Below are 24,401 nucleotides of genomic sequence, written 5' to 3' on the forward strand. Positions count from 1 at the left end.
ATAAGTCTGTCTTTGCTCCTATTTTCTGCACTGATAGTTCATTTTTTCTTAAACAACAAAGGCTGGTTTATAAAATGTTACCCTTGTAATACTAGTCTGTTTGTTTTACTTAACTCTTTTTACTAAACTATTTTTAGAAAATGGATATAATCCGAGAATTGATATATTTAACTTTTGCTTTCATTTGTTGCTACTAACTTTAAAAATTTAAGCCTGGTTGTTTTTCCTGTTATGTATTGCCTGAGATTTTATTAAAAAAATAAAACATTCCAAATTTAATTTCTTTACTATTTCTGTTCTAGAAAGTTTGCTCTCCTGTAAATTTTAAGTGTCTCTTTTCTGTCTCTAGAGACAACACATCTATTTTATGTTTCATTAATGATTCATAAAATATAGTCAAACCAATTATTCTGAAAGCAGTACAGGTTTGATTTATTCCTATTAGTTTAATCTTGTGGTGATTTTTTTTAGGATTGTTTATGTTGTTTAGCCATTGTTTCAGTTTAAGAGCATTTTAGAGGTTTGAAGAATAGACTTTAGTTTTTTTTTAACCTGTTAGAACTTTTTAATTAGATCCTCCATTGTTCTTATTCTTTCTTTTCTGATCCCCGCCGGAAATTCCTCTCCTGTTCATCCATGCCGAGAATCTCTTTACTCACATAGTTACAGCTAAAGATGTCTTTTTCTTTTAATATGTTAAATGCAATTTTATTACTCCTTTTGGTCAAAAAGAGACTGGATTAAATATTGTAGTAGCAGGAATCGGAAGGACATTTAGTAATTCTGCCTTTAATCAACTATGTGATATTGGGCAATGCTTTTTTTCCAGTTATTAAATTCACATCATCTCTTTTTTCTGTTTTTCGTTGAATTGTAACATTGGCTCTTATTTTTCTTTTATTTTTGTAGGGATATTAGGACACAGTTTTCACATTTGAACCTGTGTCTACCCGGAAAACATCCAGTCCATGATATTTATGTTAGAAATTGACAGCAAGTGTTCACAAGCCCAAGCTGGTGATGTAAATAAGTAAATAGCATTGGTATGTGAAAATGTGGAAGGCAGGCAGGGACTGGGATGAGCTAGAAAATACATGTTCTGTCTACAGAAATTGAAACTGAAAAATTTAAAGTACTCTGCAAGCTAAACAATGCAGAGGTGCCTGTCACAGTCCAGACAGTTTGTCCTCTCTGGGTTACAGGGTCGTATCTCCATACATCTACCCAAGATATTTAGTATTTAAACAGGTTTTGTTCCTACTCTGGGATATTTTTGGCAAAAAAATATCTTTCAATTTACCTTTCAAAAGTAAAATACGCATTACGAGTCAAATGGCCAAATTAGAAAAAGATATATCCTTTCCAAAACATTATTTACAAAGGATTATTGATATGCAAATTTATTCTTGTCTCCCTTCTGAAATATTCGTATAGCAACTTGTTTAAAAAGTATAGATATGCTTCCTTTCAATTTTGCTGTGAACCTAAAACTGCTGTAAAAAAAAAGTAGTTTATTAATTTAAAAAACATCTTCAAAGAAAGTTTAAATATTAGAAATTCCTATACAAAATAGAGTAATTTTGATCTCATTCTGTTGAAGAATACCTCTTTCTTTTCATTCATTTGTTTTTGTTAAACAGAATTTTTTTCCTTAAACCCTACATGAATATGTATTAATAGAAACATAATCAAATTCTACCTTTATCATGGCTTGGACGTAACAATCTAGAACCAACCTCCTGGCTCCCTTTTCCTATCTACTGGATTGCTTGGATTTCTGTTTTTTCATTTCTTTTTTTTAACTTTCAGTAAGTTTTCAGAACTCAAAGCAACTTATTTAAAGCAGTTAATTACCCAGAACACTCATCTTTCCCCAAAGTTTAGATTTACAATTCTGGAGTTGATTGTGATGACCTCATCTCCACTCATGTCGGATTGCTCTTTAATATATGTAAAGTTTAAGAAAATGCATAAATTTCAACTGGGTTAGAGATTTGTGTACACTCTTACTGCTTTGTCATTAAACTAAATGAGGTATTAAAGTCTTGAAACCACGGTTATAATAAGATAGAGAACTCACCCATAACCGTATGACTAGAAAATACTAATTGCTGAGGCCCTCTTTTCACTTGTCTGAAATAAGCTGGTTTCATGTGGCGTTTTTAATTGAGTTATAACGGTTCTTTGTTCTCTTTCTGTTTTTATGGATGTAGGACTCTTTACCTTGTAGAACTTCTTCCTTTATGAAACATGTGTTTTTAGTAATTAAGTCTCTTTTTTTAACCCCCGGAAAGCAGTAATCTAGTAATGTAGTATTGCTTATCGTGTGGTTGATTTTAAGTCCTTTTTTCCCTTACTTTTTATTCCGAATTGCATCTGTTTGAAATTATAGAACGAGGAGCTATTTTAAGCAGACAAACACTGAAGGCAGTTTTTCTACTGATAATGAAATTATATTTTCTAGAAGGAGAAACTAAATAACTGGTTATGTTACATGAAAAATCTTGATGAAAATTCACAAATAAGTAACAGATTTTTTGGGGGGTAAGCACTACTGTGTATTAATCAGTGCACAGTGGCTGGGGGCACAACATTGAACATGACGGAGTCCCTGCACTTCAGACCCGACTTACACATTTTTTCTGTTTTTCTCAGACATTAAGTGATTTTTGTGGCTAAAGACATTTAATAATTTTTCCTTTTTGAATGAATTTCATCAAACAAATGAAGTAAATTATTAGTAGTTTTTGGTTTTTCTATGAGATTATTCCTTTAAACATCATGGTTCCTAAGAGAGAGATTTATAATTTTAATTCAAACTCTCAGCAAACGATGTATAACAATTAAGGAAAGCATTATATACATTGTTCTTAAATGTATATTTCTCTAATATTTTAGCTGGGAAGTTTTAAGATTCCTTCTGTCAAACATAAGATGGTGGTTGGAAGAATATGGCTTTGATGGGTTTCGTTTTGATGGTGTTACATCCATGCTCTATCATCACCATGGAATTGGTAGGTAGCCTGATGTGTTACAGACATAACTAATGATTTTATTTTGTTTTTTACTGGAAGATTATAACCAAGTTTGGGGTTCAGTTACAGAAGCTGCAATGACTGTTATTGTTGGCTTGGATTTCATTAGTTATGATGCGTATTGCTTTTCTCTAGTCACTTCTGATTTTTTTTGGCAAGAGGTTGGGTATAAGTACATTGTATAAGCAAATGAAAGACAATGATTCTCCTTGAAATATATCTACTTAATAATATGCTATCCTTAGTATGTAGCTTTCTTTTAAAAACGTTTTTTAAGGAAAGTATTTATTGCAGCATACTCAGCCTGTGAACGTGACAGCATTTGCAATGAAAAATAAATAACAAAAAGAATAAATGAGAACATTTGTGAACATGTGGGTTCCTTTGCATATTAAACATTGAAGAAAGTATGTATATTTTAAATATAGATGTACTCAGTTAAAATTAAATTGTAAATTAATTTGTAATTAAAATATTGATCAGAGATCTTTAGTTTAAAAATTGTACAAAGAAGTAGGATCACAGAATCCTAATCCCTCAATAGATCACATGGCGAACAGTTATTATTTTTTAATGACCAAATATTTACCAGCAACAGCCACTCCAAAAAAGGGACTTTAGGCTGTAAATCTGGAAAAGTGGCTGCCAAGAAAGAAGCTTTATTCAAAGCATGCTGCTATCTGTTTCTGGCCCTGGTGCTGCCCCCGTGAAGTGTTCCTAGGAAAGAAGTTGAATCTATAAAACATGACAGATTTGATGCATATTCTCCAGTTTGGAGAGAAGCTGACTTAGGGGATGAAAAAGGCAAGCGTGGCCAAATTCCGGAAAGATCCTCTTCTAGATTAAAACTCCTACACGCCCCTGTAGAAACTCCCTCTGCTGAGGGCTGGGTATTTTCCTAGGAATTTTGGAATTGGGGAAATGAACTGAAGTCCATGGATATAGGATATACTTTTTATGGGTAGAGAGCCCATGAAATGGTAAAGAAACACACTCTGAGTTACTTAACATGTTTTCCCCCTTTGAAATGAGAGGGAAAAAACCGAAACTAAAATTGCAAAAGAACACATAATATATCAGAAAAAAATTGAGATAAAGCAATTAACATCAAGACACAGAGTGTTTAATTTATAAAATTCAGTGATAAAGAAAAGTTCATCAGGTGACATTTAGCAAGAAAAAGCAATTTACCTGCATGGATGAAAAAAGGGCTGGACTCATATGAACTACTCCATTGCCATCAGCAATGTCTACAAAATCCTTAGGGAAACAAAGTGTCACTCAAGAATTTGATAGTTGAATTGCTATAGAGTTATAAATTTGAAAGAACCTGTGGAATAAAATGTCCATAATTATACATGAAAATATCTTTCAGTGATGGAATCCAGCAAACTGAAAAAAGTGAGTCAAAATAAACAATTTAGATAAAGGGAAGCAGAGGAAAAATAGGTAGGTGTTGAGCAGTAATTTGATTTAATTAAAAATAAGAGCAGACAACTGAAGGAATAGAAAGTAAACAGTATAACCCAGTAAGTGAAATATGCCATAAGCAGCCCAGATTAGGTGGTGGAGGAAGGGGAGGTGGAAGGAGGTAGGAGAATGTTAAAATCTTTTTGTCGTCATAGGAAATCCATATTGGATAAATGGAAGCCCATATTAAAATTCTATAAACATTATGTCTTAATTTTATGATGTTTTTCATATTTGCTTTTCTTTATGTCACAGGTCCCTAATAGGAGCTAGCTAACATTAACATCTCTTGATGTGACAAAAAAATATATCTAAAAGTTGAAATTTGGAATTCTCTTCAGTATCGTTTCATTTTATTTTTCTGCTGTAAAATTCAGTTAAAGTTAAATTAAAATTTTAAATCAAGTGTTTTTGTTTGTTTGCTTTTGTGAAACAAAAATTGAATTGTAGTATTGTCCGAACTCTGGAAGTTGATGTGGAGTACTTTTCTAAGTTGATCATAGATTTGCTGATGGTAACGTTGTGTGGTATCGAGACTCATTACTCTTTCCTATGATAACAGAACTGATATCAACAAACTAGTTGGTGGGGGCATTTGTGCAGAGTTAAGACTTGCGTGTTAACATAATGCATCCATGTTGATTTTCCTTTCTCTAGGTGCAAGCTTTTCAGGTGATTACCATGAATATTTTGGACTCCAAGTAGATGAAGACGCCTTGACTTATCTCATGCTGGCCAATCATTTGGTTCACACGTTGTATCCGGATTCTATCACAATAGCTGAGGTAAAGCCATAATGATCTCTGCCCTCTGACCCCCTTTAATGGAGAGCGTTGGTCAGCACACACTATTTGAATAATCAGTCTCACGTTATCAATAATTGCGTAACTGAAATTGTTCCCTGACTGTAGTGCAGCTGCCTTGTGTAGGCAGCATATCCTTTAGAATTCAGTTCTCCTATTAGCAGATAGTGTACGCTAATTACTTATCATTCCATTGTTGAGAAAATGCCAGTGGTTAGAAAGTGAAATATCCTAATCAGTGGACAGGTTCTTCACCATGAGACCTTCAGCAGAGAAAAGAATTGAATATTAATGTGCGCCTGTCTATTTATTTACTTATCTTTTCTTTCCTGGTTTAGTCGTTAGAGTGGTATGGATGGCTGCCCGCACGCTTCTCTGCAGCCTCTCTGCTTCTGATGCGCTTACCTTTCTTGTTTACGTACCTGCTCTCCAGCTGCCAAATGTTCACTAGTTATTCATGAGTACTAAAGGTTCCTGATTAACTGTCCCAAAGCTGCAATGTAATGATAGAATTCGGTATATACATAATTGACAATTCCCCTCTTGGTGATAAATGTGATAAATTAAGAAGTTTGTTAAATGCCTATGCTAATTTAGATTTAATAGTAAAATCCCTTTGGTTTTCTGAGTTTTCTAACTAAGAATTATTATTAAAATTGGATTTAGTATGTTAAAACTGTTCTATACGAAGTGTTGTGGTTAGCATATAAAAATAGTAAGACTATTGTTAGAAGACTCAGAGTTAAGGTGTATTCTCACATTGTTGGCATTAAGTTCATTGAAATGAATGCAGAGGTGACAGTCTCCTTCCTGTGGTGTTTTTTATGTGTACAGGCTTTTTTCTGTCCATCATTTCTCAAAACCCCAAACTCCAGCTAGGTGGTATGATTCCCTCGTTTATCTCTGGATAGAGACCAGTTACTCTCTTTAGGCCTCTTTCCTTCTAAATATCTTCTAGGAATAGAAATAGAGCGATGGACCCTAAATTCCTGCAATAAATTCTTATATAGAATTTTTAAAAATCCACAATTATAATACCCTTTTGATACCCTGTATTATTTCACATGCTCTCCCTTCCTGCATGTGGTCATAGCTTATAAGTCTTGCTAATACTTTATGTGCTGAATATCGTTTAACATCAATCAGAGTGTATTTTAAACTTTTAGTTTGTCTTTTATATATTTTAATTTTATCTGTCAAACATCAAAAAAGTTAATTAGTTTGCCAGTTATATTTATGGCAATTCAAAGCAGAGACATTATGTTTCAAATTACTACAAACAATTAATGACAGCACAAATCAAAAGTGGGTACTGAAGAAAAAGCAGCAATTATTTAATTGATGAAACTTAAAATTGTTACATTGATCTTTCCGTTCATTTCAAGTAGAATAGTTTCATCATCTAGGGAGCTCTTGTCTGATTATCAGTGTTTCTACCAATGAAACTTTGAGACTTTAGCCGACTTTGTGTTACTTGGTTTTAGATTTTTTTTTTTAACAAGATGTGTCTTCAATTTATTCTACTTAAATTGAAAACTACTTCAATTTCAATACATCACTTTTCTGTCTAGTGGGAGTCACTTCAAAATGTGGAATTGATCCTCATGAACTTTTTTTTTAAGAAAGAAATGTGGTGGGCCAGCTCCATGGCCAAGTGGTTAAGTTCGCGCGCTCTGCTGCGGCGGCCCAGGGTTCAGATCCTGGGCGCGGACATGGTACCGCTCTTCAGGCCATGTTGAGGCGGCGTCCCACATCCCACAACTAGAAGGACCTGCAACTAAGATATACAACTATGTACAGGGGGTTGGGGAAGATAAAGCAGAAAAAAAAAAAAAAGATTGGCAACAGTTGTTAGCCCAGGTGCCAATCTTTAAAAAAAAGAGAAAGCAATGTGGTATAATAAATAAGTAATATAATTTATATAAAGTCCTACAGTAGAAATTTGAATTTATTTATAAAGACAGTTATTAAATTTAAAGCCTTTTTTTCTAGAATATATCGACCATTCCACATTATTATATTTTTTATATTAATTAAAGACATTTTTAATTGAGGTTCTCCCCCCACTCCAGAATAGTCATAAGTAATCTTTAAATATTAAAGAACTAAAACTATTTCAACTTCCTTTGAAACACATATGATTATTTTACTGTACTGTGTTGGTATCAACTTGTTTATATTTGAACTATATTTATGCTAGTGACCTTTATGTTAATCTGTTTTTTAGTTTTAGATTTTAAAAGGGTAGTCAATAACTCTCCATTTTCAAAAGAAAGCTGCAAATATCTCATATTCATTAAAGGGGCAGCTTTCTAGGATTCAGATTTAGGAGTCAAGACCAGTTGGTGTCCAAATATTTTTCTTAGATTTTATTTCCTATCAAACTATTTCCTAAAACTACCATTAGACCAAATATAGAATACACCTTATTATTTTCTTGAAAAAAATTATCTTGATTCTTAATTTTTTTTTTTTTTTGAGGAAGATTAGCCCTGAGCTAACATCTGCTGCCAGTCCTCCTCTTTTTACTGAGGAAGACTGGCCCTGAGCTAACATCCGTGCCCATCTTCCTCTACTTTATATGTGGGACGCCTACCACAGCATGGCTTGTCAAGCAATGCCATGTCTGGACCCGAGATCCGAACTGGTGAACCCCGGGCCGCAGAAGCAGAACCTTCGAACTTAACTGCTGCGCCACTGGGCTGGCCCCTTATCTTGATTTTTAATACCAGCCTATCACCAGTCTTATGAAAACTCTTCTAGGAAGGCATTGTATCTGTAATTCAAGTGTGTAACATAGGTGCCTGATATTTAATACATATTCAGTCAGTGTTTATAAGGAATTGAACTGAATTCCTATCATATCTGTGAAAATGTGACATATTTTGATAAGTATAACTTCTTTTAAAGTGGATTCTTTTAACCATTCATTCTTTTTCACTTTTTTAAATTTCTTTTTTCACTTTTGTAAACTATAAAGTACTATATAGAAATAAGATATCATTGAGAAATATTTTGTTTTCTTATGGATGTGTTTCACCATATTCTCGTATTTAACTGTACCTCTCTGCCATTAGAAAGCAATGAATTCTTTTGGAAGTCCAGGGAGGTCATCTCTTTCTTTTTTTCCAGCTTTTTTGGGGAAAGAGTTTGGGGATGATCTTACGGAAGAGGAAGCGTGTGCGTTAGGTCGCAGAGAGCTCAGGGTATGTGATAATCTTTTACAGGAAATAAGGATAATAATCCAAGGAAGAGCTTGGGCAATGACACGCATAGAAAAGCTTGTGACAACCACAGGGAGGAGTAACTATCTCAAAGCTGATGATGTTTTTAATACTTGAAATAGTGGAAATAATGGTGGAAAGATGTAGGTCTCTCCATTGCACTTTCTCTTTCCTTCAGTTAACGATAATAACCACTACATCACATTGTCATTTCATGACAGTAAGTGTGTGCATGTTTATTCAGGTTCTAGTTTATCAATCCTGCAGGTCAAATACTATGTGTTGTTTATCTTTAAATCCTTGAAAGCATCTTCATTCATCCACTTAGCAAATACTTATTGAGTTCTTGCTTTGTGCCGGGTCCTCTTCACTACTCTAGACTCCTGGCGTGTATCAGGGAACGACAGCAACAGCAACAAAACGCCTGCCTCATGAGTCTTACATTCTAATAGCAAGTGAGGCATCAGAGAGTAAATTATATCATCAATGCTGAAAGTATGATTGTTGAATTTAAGCGACGGAGTTTAAGTTTTCAGTTGTCGGCTGTTGAAAGCTATTGACGCGCAGTAATAGGAACAGACTCACAAGATGTTAATTTGGCAGCAGTGGGTGTGAAAAGAAACTGGACATGGGGGGGTTCCATTTGGAAATAAAATGGTCCAAGCAAGCAAAATGAAGATTAAGTAAGATAGTGGCTGTAGAAATGGAGCGAAGGGAAAGGATTTATTTGAAACATTGTGGAGTTAGAATTGCTAGTACTTGGCTCATATTTTGCTGCAGTTTTTACAATAATGTATTTTGTTACAGTGGGGTCCTTATACCAATTTTCTTTTTTTACTTACCTGTTTGATTGTTTTTTTATTTGATTATCATAACCTAGTGGTGGCATGACAGAGTAGAAAGACACTGTCGAAAGGCCTGACATCTGAATCCTGGCTCTGCCTTTGAGAAGCATATATCTTTAGAGAGCCCTACACCTCAATAAGCCCTGGCTTCTGTATCTTCTAAATGAGGAGATCCGCGAGATGACCTCAGAGCCCCTTTGCAAGCATAACTGACTGTAGTGAATGCCATCTGTTGCTTCACTCTTAATGTACTAACTCTATTTTCCGTTTCGTTGGAAGCTAAGTGCTCACCAAGTACACTCCATGTCAGTGCTGTATACAGAGGGAACAGGTATAACAGATATATGCCACATGTATTTTTGTGTTTTATGAAAGCAACAGCTAGTAAAAAGTGTTCATACAGTAGCCCAAATATAAGTCTAAGAAACTATGTTTTAGGAGCCAGCCCAGTGGCTTAGTGGTTAAGTTCATGTGCCCTGCTTCGGTGGCCCAGGGCTCATGGGTTCGGATTCCGGGCACAGACCTACACACTTCTCATCAAGCCACTCTGTGGCAGCATCCCACATACAAAATAGAGGACGATTGACACAGATGTTAGCTCAGCAACAATCTTTCTCAAGCAAAAAGAGGAAGATTGGCAACATATGTTAGCCCAGGGCCAATCCCTCACCACAAAAAAAGAAACTATGCTTTAGCAGTGATAGGTTTACTATTTTGTGTTCTCTGTGTGATACCAAGGAAAAGAGAAAAATAACTTTGCGAGATCAAAGTTGTCCTGCAGTTTACAGGAGATTACACATAATCTTATTAGGAAATGAGATATGCTATCACAATTTTATCTACTTTCACAGTTATGTTCCAAAATGCTCCAAAAACACGTGCCCCTATTTATTGTTTTTCTTTATTGGCTCTGACTTTGCTGTCAGAAGGCTATTTAGTAAACCTTTGAGCAGCGCGAGCTGATGATGCTGATGTACTTTGTCTTAGGATGTCTCAGGAATGCCGGCTCTGTGTTCTCCGATTTCCCAGGGAGGGGGTGGCTTTGACTATAGATTAGCCATGGCAATTCCGGACAAATGGATCCAGGTAAGATTATATGTAATTATTTTTTCCTGTGGATATATGTATTATGTTGGTTTATTTATTATTTCTTTGATTTATTTCTTAGTTGTGCTCATTAGTTACAGGTATTATAATTGAAGTATTAAATTCTCTCATTAGTGTGTTGATTCTTGTGCTTTTTAATAAGGTGCTTCTCAAACCTCTAAAAGTTCTTATTTAAAGTATTCATACATGCATTATTCAGGCAAGGGCAAAATATGATTAATATAATGTTAGCTGTGTAAATGGAATTTTGCATTAACAATGCAATTATGTGAAATCTTTAGTGCTCTATATTTAAAACACATTAAAGTTCATCAAAGCATCCATTTCTGCCTGCAAATCATCAATTAATGTAGAAGTTACTCCATAATTCGCACTACTTGCTTCTTAGGATGGTTTTTCTTCGACAGATTTCGATTCACCCATTCCTTCATTCAGCATTTAAAAGTCCTTGCCATGTGTCAGGCACTAGGAATGAATAATTGTACATCATTTCTAATAGAATTTTTTTAAATTTAGTAACAGTTCAAGTTTGGATTATGTTTTGTTTCATTTAATGTTTACCTAAAAGACTGAAGTTGTTACATAGACTTAGATTTGATAGAGCACATTTTTGAGTGGCCAAGTCTTTAATCAAATGCTGAATATGTGTAAGGAGTCAGATATGCATCGAATAATCCCAGCTTTCTGACGAGCCCTTGAGTACAGAAGTGAGCTGGTGCCTTGAGATCACAATGGTAGATGTGCTTAACTTGGCGTGAAAAACCATAGAGCCTGCTCCGAAGGAAGTGGTGACTGCAGTCATCTCTTACCTGTCTTCCGACCCGCCCAGGCAATTTGTGCAGTGCACAGCCGTGACGTGACGTTAGACCTCTACCAACACAACTTCCACTTCTCCAGTTCTAATGGTTCTTCAAACATTGTCAGGTCAAAAGGCAGGTGTTTTACAATGAAGGTTAGACTTAGAAGTCAAGCAAACAAACAAATGAGTTTTCTAGCTTTAATACCTGGGAAAGTTACTTTATATTTGTTATTTAAAAAAAAATGCTGTGGACTTGAAGTTTCTCACCTTACTTTAAGGTTCTTTATCCACCCACCATCTCTTACTATTTCTATCTTTCTAGTCTTCCAGGCAGACTTTTTCCCCTCACAAGTGCCAAATGCTTCTTTTTTAACAGCCTGCTGAAAAGTCTTCACCAGTCTTTGTGCAGATTCAAGAATATTTCTAGTTGTACCAACCTTCAGTTATTTTCCAGTCAATCATAGATCACACTGGGATGTTCCCTTCTCTGAGTAATGATGGCAGTTTCTTTTTAAATCTTTAACTTACTAAACATTTTAGTACTTTGTGTGCTCAAGGTACTGTACTATGCAGTACATCATACCCATGTCCTGTGTTTAGGGTACGAACATCCTGTCCTCTCGGATTGTAAATTCTCTGAAGGCAGATGTCATCTTCTTCTGTGTTTTTTTTCTTTTCTTTTCTTTTCTTTTTGTTTTTTTTGCTGAGGAAGATTCTCCCTGAGCTAACATCTGCTGCCAATCTTCCTCTTTTTATGCTTGAGGAAGATTAACCCTGAGCTGACATCTGTGCCAGTCCCCCTCTGTTTTTTATATGTGGGTTGCCACCACAGCATGGCTGACAAGTGGTGTAGGTCTGTGCCCAGGGTCGGAACCTGTGAATCCCGGGCTGCCAAAGTGGAGTGGATGGAACTTTAACCATCGGCCACATGGCTGGCCCTCGTCATCTTCTGTTTTATATAATTATTTAAAAATATTTTTGCATCGCCAAAGTGAGGCCTTTAGTTAGTAAGACTAGACAGAGTTAAAGTAATATTTAAAAAAAAACTAAGACAGGATTTTCCCCTACTTTTGTAAGTTGTGCATTTAAAAACATAATTCCATAAATGACTGTCATTCCCTCCAATGCCAATAAAACACAAAAGTGTATTAATCCAAATGACAGCTGTACCCAGAATGTACATGGCATGCATCGTTATCTACTCACAGGGTGTGAGTTAGATTGGAATGCTGGATTTCATTCATGTTTTTCTTGTTCAAAAGCAAATTATTTACCATTTTCTACTTGTAGTCAAAATCAATAGTTTGGCATATCATATTAGTTTAATCATTTACTGAACAAATATTTGACTATCTAAAATATGCCTAATTTACTGTGTCTCCTTTTGTTTTTTTGTCATTTTTATTATCTAATAACTGAAATGTTCATGTAAAGATGATGTAAATGTTTAATTGAATTCATTCATTTATCCATTAATTCCACCAAATATGTATTGTGTACCTAGTACTTTTTTATTATATATAGTTTTTAATTAAACTTTTTATATTAAGCTAATTGTAGATTCACATACAATTGTAAGAAATAATACAGTGAGATCTGGTGTCCTCTTAACCAGTGTTCCCCAAAGGTGACAGCTTGCAAAACTGTAGTACAAGATCACAGCCAGGGTGCTGACCTTGGGACAGTCAAGATACAGAACACTTTCATCACCATGAGGTTCCCTCTTGTTGCCCTTACAACCACACCTACTTCCCTCCTGCTCCCATCACTCCTTAACTTTGGCAGCCACTAATCTGATCTCCATTTCTATAAATTTGTTTCAAGAATGTTATATAAATGGAATCATACAGTATGCAATCTTTCAGGATTGCCATTTTTCACTCAGCAGAATTCTCTGGAGAGTCATCCAGGTTGCTGCGTGTATTAGTACTGCGTTCCTATTTATTGCTGAATAATATTCCGTGGTGTAGATACACCCCAGTTTGTTTAATCACTTGCCCCTTAAAAGACATTCGAGTTGTGGGGCTGGCCCCCTGGCCGAGTGGTTAAGTTCGCACGCTCCGCTGCAGGCGGCCCGGTGTTTTGTCAGTTCAAATCCTGGGCGCGCACATGGCACCGCTCATCGAGCCACGCTGAGGTGGCATCCCACATGCCACAACTAGAAGGACCCACAACTAAAAATGTACAACTATGTACCGGGGGGCTTTGGGGAGAAAAAGGAAAAAAATAAAACCTTTAAAAAGAAAAAAAAGACATTCGAGTTGTTTCCAGGTGCTGCCATAAACATTTGCCTACAGGTTTTTGTATGACCCTAAGTTTTCCTTACTCTAGGATAAATGCCCAAAGGTGCAGTTACTGAGTAGTAGTTGGATGTTTAATTGTTTAAGAAAGCGCCAAACTATTTTCCAGAGTGGCCTATACCATTTTACATTCCCACCAGCAACATTGGAGAGATCCGGGTTCTGTACATCCTTGCACAATAGCATTTGCTGTTGTCACTGCTTTTTACTTTAGTCATTCTAATAGGTTATAGAGATATCTTACTGTGGTTTTAATTTACATTTTCTTAATGGCTTATGACAGTGAACATCTTTTCATGGCCTGTTTGCCTTCTGTTTATCCTCTTCGGTGAAATGTCTGTTCGTGTCTTTTACCCATTTTCTAATTGGATCATTTATTTACTGTGGAGTTTTGAGAGTTCTTTCTATAGTCTAGATTTGAGTTTTCTGTTGGATATGTGGTTGACAGATATTTTCTCCCAGTCTGTTGCTTGTCTTTTTTTTTTTTTTTTAAAGATTTTATTTTTTTTTCCTTTTTCTCCCCAAAGCCCCCCGGTACATAGTTGTATATTCTTCGTTGTGGGTCCTTCTAGTTGTGGCATGCGGGACGCTGCCTCAGCGTGGTTTGATGAGCAGTGCCATGTCCGCGCCCAGGATTCGAGCCAACGAAACACTGGGCTGCCTGCAGCCCCTGTTGCTTGTCTTTTTATCCTCCTCTTGTGGGCTTTCACAGAGCAAAAGTTCTTTGTTTAAGTTTGATGACAGCAATTTATCATTTTTTTCATTTAGAGATCTCTCTTTTGGTAACAAGCCCAAGAATTCTTTGACTCTCCTATATTTTCTATTAAACATTTCGTAGTTTTACCTTTAAATTTAAATCCAAGATCCATTTTGAGTTAAATTTTGTACAGTGTGTAAGACTTACATCAAGGTTCTTTTTCTTTGCCTATGGTAGCCATCTCTGCCAGCATGATTTGTTGAAAAGTCTACCCTCCTTCCATTGGATTGTTTTTGCACGTTTGTCAAAAATTAATCAAGTATATTTGTGTAGGTCTATACATTAGTTTCAAATTGTTGTTGTATCTCATTTCCATAAACTTAGTGGTTGAAAACAACACAAATTTACTATCAAATAGTTCTTGTAGTTCTGTGGGTCACAAATCTGAAATAAGTTTTACTACGCTAAAATCAAGGCTGCATTCCTTCTGGAGGCTTTGTTTCCTTGCCTTTTTTAGCTTCTAAAAGCCACCTATATTCCTTGGCTCGTGGCCCCTTCCTCTATCTTCAAAGCAGTATAGCATCTTCAAATCTCTCTCTTACTTTGTCAACTCATGCCTCCTTTTTAGAAAGATCCCTCTAGTTACATTGCACCCGTCCGGGTAATCCAGGATAATCTTCCCATCTCAATGTCCTTGACTTCATTGCATCTCTGAAGTTCTTTTGCCCTGTAAGGTGACATATTCACAGATTCTGGGCATTAGGATGTGAGCATCTGCGGGTGGCTATTATTCTGCCTAAGCGGTCTGCCCTCTGGTGCCCAATGAGTCACACTGCAGTTATGGGGGATGGCTAAGCACATCTGAATTCCATAGGCAAAAAAAAGTCAGCAAAGGAAGACACAAGCGGGCCCGAGCCCCATTTCTTCTACCAAAATCTGCATTAGTTTTCTATTTCTGTGTAACAAATTATCTCGAATTTATCAACTGAAAACATTACTCAGTTGTTATCTCACGGTTTCTTCAGGGGACATCCATCATGTTGAAGGGTCCCACCCGCACTCTAGGAAAAGGGTTACCCAAAAGAGTGTAATATTCCAGGGAGCAGGAATCCTGGGGGCGTCTTAGATTCCGCCCATCAGAGTGCAGTTGACACCTTGGACAGGGAAATGAGCCCACGCAGAAAGAGTGTGTTGGGTAAAAGAGAAGAGGCTGTTTTCAGGACATAACTCTGAGGAGCCCCAGCTTTTATAGGACAGGCAGAGGAAGAGACTTTGCAGGATGCCTATCCTGGTGAGAAAACAAACCAAAACAAAACAATCAGGAGTTTCGCAGTGGTGGACTAAGAAGGAAAGCATTTCCAACATGTACAGCAAGCGTCTGCCTAAGAAAGAGCCCTTGCTGACCTAAGAGAGCAGCTCTGAGATCCTGGCCACGTCATTGGCATCAAAGAGGCGTTAGAGAGGCAGAACCCAGACTGGAGACTGAGGGACAACTCAAGTGGAGACAAGAATCTGCGGTCTGTTAAGACGATAATTATTTCATGATAATTAGCTTTTAAACTTTGAAATAGTAGCTTTTTTTTATTTATCATTTTTAAAGAATAGAACAAAACATTATTCCTGCTAAATTTTTTTTTCATTCAAACCTAAAAATGTGGCAAGTAGTGTATATCCACTTTGTGAAAGTTACGGAAAGACATCTTGCACCACAACACTTTCCCATGGTCATTAATCAAGAGGCAACAGTTGTTACAGGCAGGTTGTAAAAATCCTAAAGTGCGATGATCAAACCATCTGCTCAGAAGCTCACACACACACACACACACTACACCACTTTCATTTCAACAGCCTGTATAAAAGCTGATTTCAGTAAAAGTTTAAACAAGGATATCTTTGCGTTATGGGTGCACTTGCATCTGCATGTCAAATAATTTGGATTGATATGATGTCTACCCTCAGATTGGGATTTAAAGTAAGAACAATAATGACTTACTCAAATTGTTTTCTCTCTCGCATCTAGCTAGTTAAGGAGTTTAAAGATGAAGATTGGAACATGGGCAACATAGTGTACACTCTCACAAACAGACGCCACCTTGAAAAGTGCATCGCTTATGCAGAGAGCCATGATCAGGTAAATGAATACGTGTGTAAATTCCTTCTCTCTCTCTTTGTCTTGATTAACATATCTAAATACAAATTTCTATAGTTAATGCATTTGACATAACTAATTTTACATAGCTATATATATCTTTATATGAAAGCTCCTCATACTTGAAAAACATTTTTAAATTATTTTGTAGATCTATAAATTCCAGCTTTAAAATGGAGTACCATTTTTACCCTGCCAAACTGTAATTAAAAAATTGTAAATGACAGTTGCAAATGTTATTTTACATGTTTTTCTTTGTTATAATGAGAGACGTGTTGGTGCTGATCCAGGTTTATTTTAATTTCCATTTTAGGTTTTCTCCTAGAGGTTTTCTTTTGTGCCTTTTGACAAGCTTTTGTCATTTTTCCCCTCAGTCACTGGAATTTCCTGCTAATTGCCCACCCTGACCCCTGTCCGTCTCCACTCCAGTCCATCCTCTCTAATGCAGGCGAGGTATTTGCCAAAGAGAAAACTGCTTTTTGTCAACCCAGATCTTTTGATTGAAGCTCATCATTCATGGTTACTCGTGTCCTGGCCCAAGCCAAAGTTTCTGTCTTCATTCTCTGCGCAACCTTCCGAGCGCTGTATTTTCAATACTGTAAAATTCCCAGTCATTCCGGAAGAGGTCGACAGCATTTCAATCTGGTAGTTTCCCCCACATACCTGCAAATGCCGAATTCACCTGAAACTCCTACAAACACCTAATGCCCTGGCTCAGATATCACACTCTGAAGCCGTCTTCCAGTATACAAATAAGAAAAAACAGCTGCCCCATCCTCCACGTTCTCATCGTGATTTAGGCAGAACATTTGTTTCCATTACCTTTTGTGTTTCCAGCCTTAGCACTGTGATTGTTCCCAGTAGTCACTCAATAAACATAAATAAATGAGGAAAAAAGGCCATTTAGTTATTTAAAGCCATATTAATCCTCATAACCATAAATAACATAAAATGTACTCTTTATACCTTAAAAAAGAACTAATAAAAATTTTGAAATTATTTGCAGTATGTGTATTAAGAAAATTGAAGCTCAAACAATAAACTTCTCTGTTATTTCAACAGAAATTGGCCATTTAAGGTAAACAGGTGGTGTTTCATGTGTCTCCTCTAACTATTAAGAAAGTCTAAGCAGGGCTGGCCGGTGGCATAGTGGTTAAGGTCACACTTTCCCCTTCGGCAGCCCAGGATTCACCAGTTTGGATCCCGGATGCTGTGCACACGCATCCCTGTGTCTGTTCCTCTTGTAAGGACACCACTCATTGGATTAGGGCCTCACTCCTATAAGCTCATTTAACCTTGATCACCTCTTTAAAGGCCCCATCTCCAAGTACAGTCACATTAGGAGTTAGGGCTTCAACATAAGTATTAAAATAAGTCAGAAAACGAAGATGCTGTTTTGATAAAGCAAAAAAATTTGAAGTCAAGTAATATAGATGACAATTACCACCTAATCAAGCTCTGGGAATTCTTCTGGCGGAAACTATATTCTGAGCCAGTTCTTTCTTGGCCCTCAGAATGAGGACAAGACCCACAGAATGAGTAGATCATCTTGTAACAGTATTTTTGTTTAAAAGTCATTTAAATCAAAATAGGGATTATAATAGGTTTGTAAGTAAAAATATTTTTCTAAAAGTGAAAATAATTGTAATAGAGTAATGAGATTATGGTTTAATCTCGATTATATGTTTCACTATATATAATTTTTTGTCAGTGAAGAATACTTCACATAAATTAGCTGTTAGTAACCGTGAATAATTTAGATTGTTAAGAAGCCTCTCTTCTGCTACTCAGGGTCTTTCTGAGTTACCTGCTCCATTTATCAATTATTATATTTTCATATAAAACAAACTAATTTTAGATTAAATGACAAGTACAATGAGAAAGCAAATTTTGCATTTAAAAAAAGTTGTCATCCCTCTGCTGAAGGGGAGGAGAGTCCCTTATAATATGTTTATATGTATATTTTATATATAAAATAAATCTACATCTATAAATTACATATACATGTAAGTACATACACATAAGTCTAAATACATATACATATAAATAAGTTTTTAGAAACTCTTCCATTCTTTCAAAACAAAATCATGGTATGCAAACTGTTTTAAAATCTGTTTAGTGTTCTCAACATTGCAATAAATGTTTATTACAATTTCAGAAAATTTAAGCATCTGCTCAGGTACAACCAATATTCAGGTAGCTTCTCATGAGTTTTTCACCAAGCTCTTTTCAAAATGAAAATCAGTCTTGGGGCCGGCCTGGTGCCAGAGCACTTAAGTTCACACACTCTGCTTCAGTGGCCCGGGGTTCGCTGGTTCTGATCCCAGGTACTGACCTTGCACCATTTGTCAAGCCATTCTGTGGTAGGCATCCCACATATAAAGTAGAGGGAGATGGGCACGGATGTTAGCTTAGGGCCAATCTTCCTCAGCAAAAATAGAGGAGGATTGGTGGCAGATGTTAGCTCAGGGCTAATCTTCCTCAAAAAAATAAATAAATAAAATAAAAATCAGTCTTGAAAACAGGTGTGTTGATCTCTAATGTATTTTACCAGCTGACCTTCAGTATAGAAAGTAACTAATGGAAACTACGTGAAATTAATCCTAATGCACACAGTTTTCCACCCTGTGTAATCATGTGTTATTCTCCTGTAGATCACAGCTTCTTAGTAGCTATTCTTTGCATTTATTTCAGTGATTTTTATTTCTGTAGGCACTCGTTGGGGATAAGTCACTGGCATTTTGGTTGATGGACGCCGAAATGTATACCAACATGAGTGTTCTGACCCCTTTTACTCCAGTTATTGATCGTGGAATACAGCTTCACAAAATGATTCGACTCATTACTCACGCACTCGGTGGAGAGGGCTATCTCAATTTCATGGGTAAGTATGAGTGGAACACATATCCAGTCATTTAAAATGCTAACTAATATTACATGTGACATATATAATGTGGAATATTTTGATTTGGCTGTTCAGATTTAAAATAGAAAATTACTTTATTCCTTTAATATACTGTCATGTATAAACTGCAAAAATTAAATTATTCTAGGATTACTGTTATACTAATACATGATGCAAAAATAGTCTAATAGCTGCTATTTTTAATATTATCAACCAATGGGTGAACTATTTTTAGAACTTAGAATTATTATTATTCATTTAATCATTCTGAGTTTATTTTATTACTGCAGTGTTTGCACATTAAACATGAGAAAGATGTAATTGTCATGTCATAACATATTAAGTTAATATTGTTGGTCTTCTTTGAGGTACTTGTCCTCAGTATATTTGTATAATAAATATGAAAACCAAGGTCCAGGATGTTGTGACAGGCAAAAAAGTTATTTATTTTTAAAAAATAGGAAAAATATGAATATTCAAAGGTCCTTGTTGTCTGAAAGATCTTGAATGATACATATAGAAATGAACTAATACAGTTTTTCTGTTCTATTTTGTCAACAACGACCATTTAAACATTTGAGTTTTAGGAGATTTCACCAGCTTTTAGACTAGAGAGAGACAGAAAGACTGGGAAATTCATATGGGAGGCTGACTTATTTTTCTATAATAAAAGCCTTAGAGCTTCAGATTAATTCATTTCTGTCTGGAAGTTTTTATAAAGCATCTCAGATTGGACTTTTAAAAGCCTTTCTTGTCTGCCAACTTGAGGTTAGGAAGCCAAGCCCAAGAGACCGTAGACCAGATTGCACCTGTGTGGCCTTTGCCTGTATTCCTCTCCTCTCAGGATCACCAAAATTGTTAATGTTCCTAACCTGCCAGGAGGTGACCTTCCTGACCTGGAAGACTACACTGTCCAGGCCAAGAGTCAGGCCAGATTTTCAAGGTGGACTCTATAGACATGGTATCCATAAGTAAAATCAGCCTCAGCTCCTTAAAAGCAGCTGGTCCTCCTTGATGCAATGTGCGTCATGCACAAGAATGGCCATTACTGCACAATCTGTTTATGCGATCATATCCTGATAAAAAGGTGGAGTCTGTGAACCTATGTAAATAACTATGCCACCACGCGAAGTAAGGAGAACTGAGGGTTTAGTGAGACATTTTTAAATGTTTTATTTCATTTGCAAAACCGAAGTTTATTAAATTGTTACAGTCTAGATAGCTTGAAAAGAAAAGTGAAAGAGCTTCCTTATATATGTGGAAACTGAAAAGTTTTCCAAGCAGAGAACCAAAATAAAATAAGACCTCTAAGTTCATGCAGTCAGTCCTATGTCACTAATTCTTGAAGTCTCCTCCATCGGAGAATTCTGGGAATCCTGACTCAGTTTACTGTTTTGGTCTGGAAGTTGAGTAGGCGCTGTCAGCTCAGAAGCCTGTACCAACAAGTCCAGTGTCAGTAGTCTGAAGTACCTAAGTGTCCTTTTCCTGAGACTCTCCTTTGTTGAAGACAGTTCTAGCCTGTAGCGTATAACAGAACCTCCAGGCAAGCATCAGAGTAAAACAAAGCTATATGCAGAGGACAGAGACCTAATGGCCCTAGTTAATTGAATATTGATAACTTTCAAATAAGGCAAGTGTGAGTCTTGGTCAGTATTTTCCCTGAGGGTAAAAACAGCATGGACAGCTAGGACATTAACAAATCTCCAGTAACATCATAAACTTTGTGAAATATTTATATTGCTATCACCTGAACTATATATATTCAGCCTAAGGCAGGCTGAGCATCTGTTCTGTTCTGAAGACTTTTCCCGTGGAACTTTCAATAGTAACACAATAAATAAATGTAATTATTTCTAGCATCTCTTTCTATAAGGTCTGTAAATTGACAATATTGGTGGTTTTGAATATAATTTTGAGATTATTCTTTGATGTAGGACTAAGAGATCTTTTGAATTTTATTCTTGCTTTTGTCCTTGAAACAAATGGCTTCTAATGTTTAACTCCTATATAGTACCTTTTTTAAATCCTTTCTGTCTTGATATCTTATCTACATCAAGCATTTCTCTGCTAATTTTAAAATCGGTAATCTCCAGATGGCTATATAATTTCTGATTATTGATGTTGTTTTATAAAATATAATCTTTCTCCATGAGCTAGGATGACTAAATACTTTTTTTTCCATTTTCTGATCATGTCACTGTCGTACTTAATGGCTTCAATGACTAAGTGTCCTCCAGGTGACCTGTAAGCCTCACGTGAATGGGTCTCCCCAGGGTCTCCCGGTTGATTGCTCTGCTCCAGCCAAGCAAGCCTTCTTTCAGTTCATTGAACATACCAACCCCCTTCCACTCTGAACTCCATACATTTTGTTTTCTCCCCTCTTGGAATCATCCCACTCAAACGCCCCCTCCCTTACCTGACCAATTCCTTTACCTCAATCTCATTTCCTTAGGGAAGCCTTTCCAAAGCTCAAACCACACTGGATTTCCCTGTTATACATTTTTATGTCACTCTCTACTTACCTTTCATGGCACTTGACAAAATTGCACTTGAAAAAATATTAAATACACAACTTCCTTGATAAATTTAAAACTCCATGAGAATAGAGGTCATCTGTATTTTATTCACTCTTATATCTCCAGGAACTAGTAGCAACTAGCATTGTATCTAGCCCATTACAAGGCTGTCACATTTTTCTGAAAAAGGATATCAGATATCTACATATTTAATATATGTGTAGATTTATATATAATATTACCTTGTAATATTTTTAGCAGTAGTTCATTAGCTGCAATCACCAGTTGTAGTTTTAAGCAAAGTAATTTTTTTCAAGTAGCAAGTAAGAAATTAATGTTTTAAAAGATCCATTTAAGAAATTCTTCAAGACTATGGAGCAACTTGATTGTTTCCTCATGTTTTAGGCATTTTTAAACTTGTTAGCTTTCTGGAATTTTATTTTTATTTCCCTCTAGTAGAGAAAGAATGAGTTAAAATAAGTAAGAAAATGACACATTTTTGTCATTTTTCTTTAAAACCTGTTCCCATAAATTCGTTTGTTAGGCATGTAGATATGTGTTCTATTTATCAAAAATCATTAAGATCAATATGGAGTTTCTCAGAATGAAACCAGTTTGGCTGACTTGTTTTGTTTGTTTTTGTCTTATAGACTCCTAATTTTGAGTTTGAAAAAGAATTCTTTCACTCTGGTTAAAGCGAGAAATATTTGCTATGACTTTTTTGATTTCCTAGGCTATTTTAGTTGGTTATGAATAAATACTTTTATATTTCCTGTTCTAGCATATAGTCGTGAAAGACTCAAATATAGAAGAGGAGAGAGCAAGATTATATTTTTATGTCACTGATCATAAGAGAGTTAAAATAATAAATATTAATAAAAGTACATTTATAATGACGTAGCGTTTTATACTTTCTAAAACACTTTCATATGTATCATCTAACTTAATCTTGATATAGATATATTTTTTATAGTATGTCTTAGTTCAAAAGAAACCTGGATGAAAGTTAGCAGAGTACTAAGGTGTGCTAGGTAGATGTTCAAGTCCCATTTTGCTGAGAGGGCAACTTGGAGAAGTAAAGGGACATGCTTGATGTTGTACAGCGGAAAACGACAGCAGCTTGTTGGTTGTCTCTTTCTTCTGATTTCCAATTTGAGAAAATTACCAAAAAAATAATTCTTAGATCAATGTGTAAGTTAGCCGCCAAAGTATAATTGACGAGTATCTTTTAGGGAAAAGGCAGAACTTGGTGGTTACAAAGAGTCTCTGGGTGGGAATCCAAGCTTTCCACTGTGTGACCTCCGTGAGATGCACCGTCACGCTGTGCCTTCGCTCGCTCGGTGGTGAAATGGGGCAGCGCCTGCCTCAGGGCTGTTCTGAGGGTGAAGTGATTTAATGCGTTTATGAGATTCAGAATATCCCCAGGCACGTAGCTCGTAGTTAACTTTTATTTAAATTTAAATTTAGTTTAAAATTAAATTAACGTTATGATTTTTAATATTGTTAGTTATTCCATTAAATATTTGGGTCCTGAGTGCTGATGTTCCAACTCCATCTGAGTGTTTCTTTGGAATCTTTAATATAAAAATTTCTTAAAATGTTTAATTCACTTCCTCCTTAAAACAGCAGTAAGGATAATAATTTTTTGTTAGAAATCAAATGACATTTCCCAGTTGATATTATGTGGTAAATTAAGCCATTTCTGCAGTCAATCTCTCACTAAGAGTAAATATTACTTTTTTTGTTGTTAATTCATAGTGACCTTTACTGAATGTTGCTGCTAAAACACCTTACTTAGCTTTATGTATGAGGAGGTCTGACAATTGCCTCAACTCATTTTTATTTCTAGGATGAGCCAAAATCATATTGATCAGTTAGCATTTATTATGTATCTATTATATGGTGTCTTTGTGTGAGTCTGTGTGAGCACTGGATAAAACTTAATATGTTTTTCTGGCGTACATGTGCACAGAATTTCTACAGACACAGAGAGAGAGAGAGAGAAGGCAGATTGATTTAAATCAGGTTCAATTTGAAAAGTTAGTGTATTTGAGATATACGTCAATTTAAACTACAAATTTAATATATTCATAACACATTCTAGAATGTGTGTTAACACAATTTATAAAATTCTTTCATGCTTCAGACGTTTATGTGTATCTACTATGTACCAAGTATTGCTAAGTGCTGGATATTCCAAGGTGAAAAATAGTTCTTGCCCTCAGGGTCCAAAACCCAAAAGGGAATACCAACAAGCAAGCTGACGAGTGTCCTTATACTGGTACATGCACTAAATGCAGTGACAGAGATGAGCACAGATGTCATGTAAATGTGTAGGAAACTGAGTTAGGAGACTGTTGGTGGAATTTATGAGCTGCTTCAGCCAGACAAACTCAGAATAGAAAGGCACAAGAAAACCATGCAACAAAATCACTGAAAGTCTGAGTAGGACATAGGACTGAAGCAATGGGGAGAGATTAAAGTCGTCTGGGGGTATTAAACTTCAAATAAATGAAAAAACTGGGGCCTAAGGAAATCAATTTAGAGATCA

General features: G+C 35.9%; 1 protein-coding gene across 1 annotated transcript in view; it reads left to right on the plus strand.

Moving 5' to 3' along the window:
* The window catches only part of GBE1 (1,4-alpha-glucan branching enzyme 1), a 246,641-nt gene that overhangs the window by 161,675 nt on the left and 60,565 nt on the right, over positions 1 to 24,401 (plus strand). The window contains exons 8-12 of the mRNA XM_070597715.1: positions 2,899 to 3,014; positions 5,163 to 5,290; positions 10,365 to 10,463; positions 16,301 to 16,411; positions 19,142 to 19,313. Coding sequence (XP_070453816.1) covers positions 2,899 to 3,014; positions 5,163 to 5,290; positions 10,365 to 10,463; positions 16,301 to 16,411; positions 19,142 to 19,313 — 626 coding nt within the window. The remainder of the gene's footprint in view (positions 1 to 2,898; positions 3,015 to 5,162; positions 5,291 to 10,364; positions 10,464 to 16,300; positions 16,412 to 19,141; positions 19,314 to 24,401) is intronic.

The sequence above is a fragment of the Equus przewalskii genome, chromosome 27, assembly GCF_037783145.1.
Source record: "Equus przewalskii isolate Varuska chromosome 27, EquPr2, whole genome shotgun sequence".
NCBI lineage: Eukaryota > Metazoa > Chordata > Mammalia > Perissodactyla > Equidae > Equus > Equus przewalskii.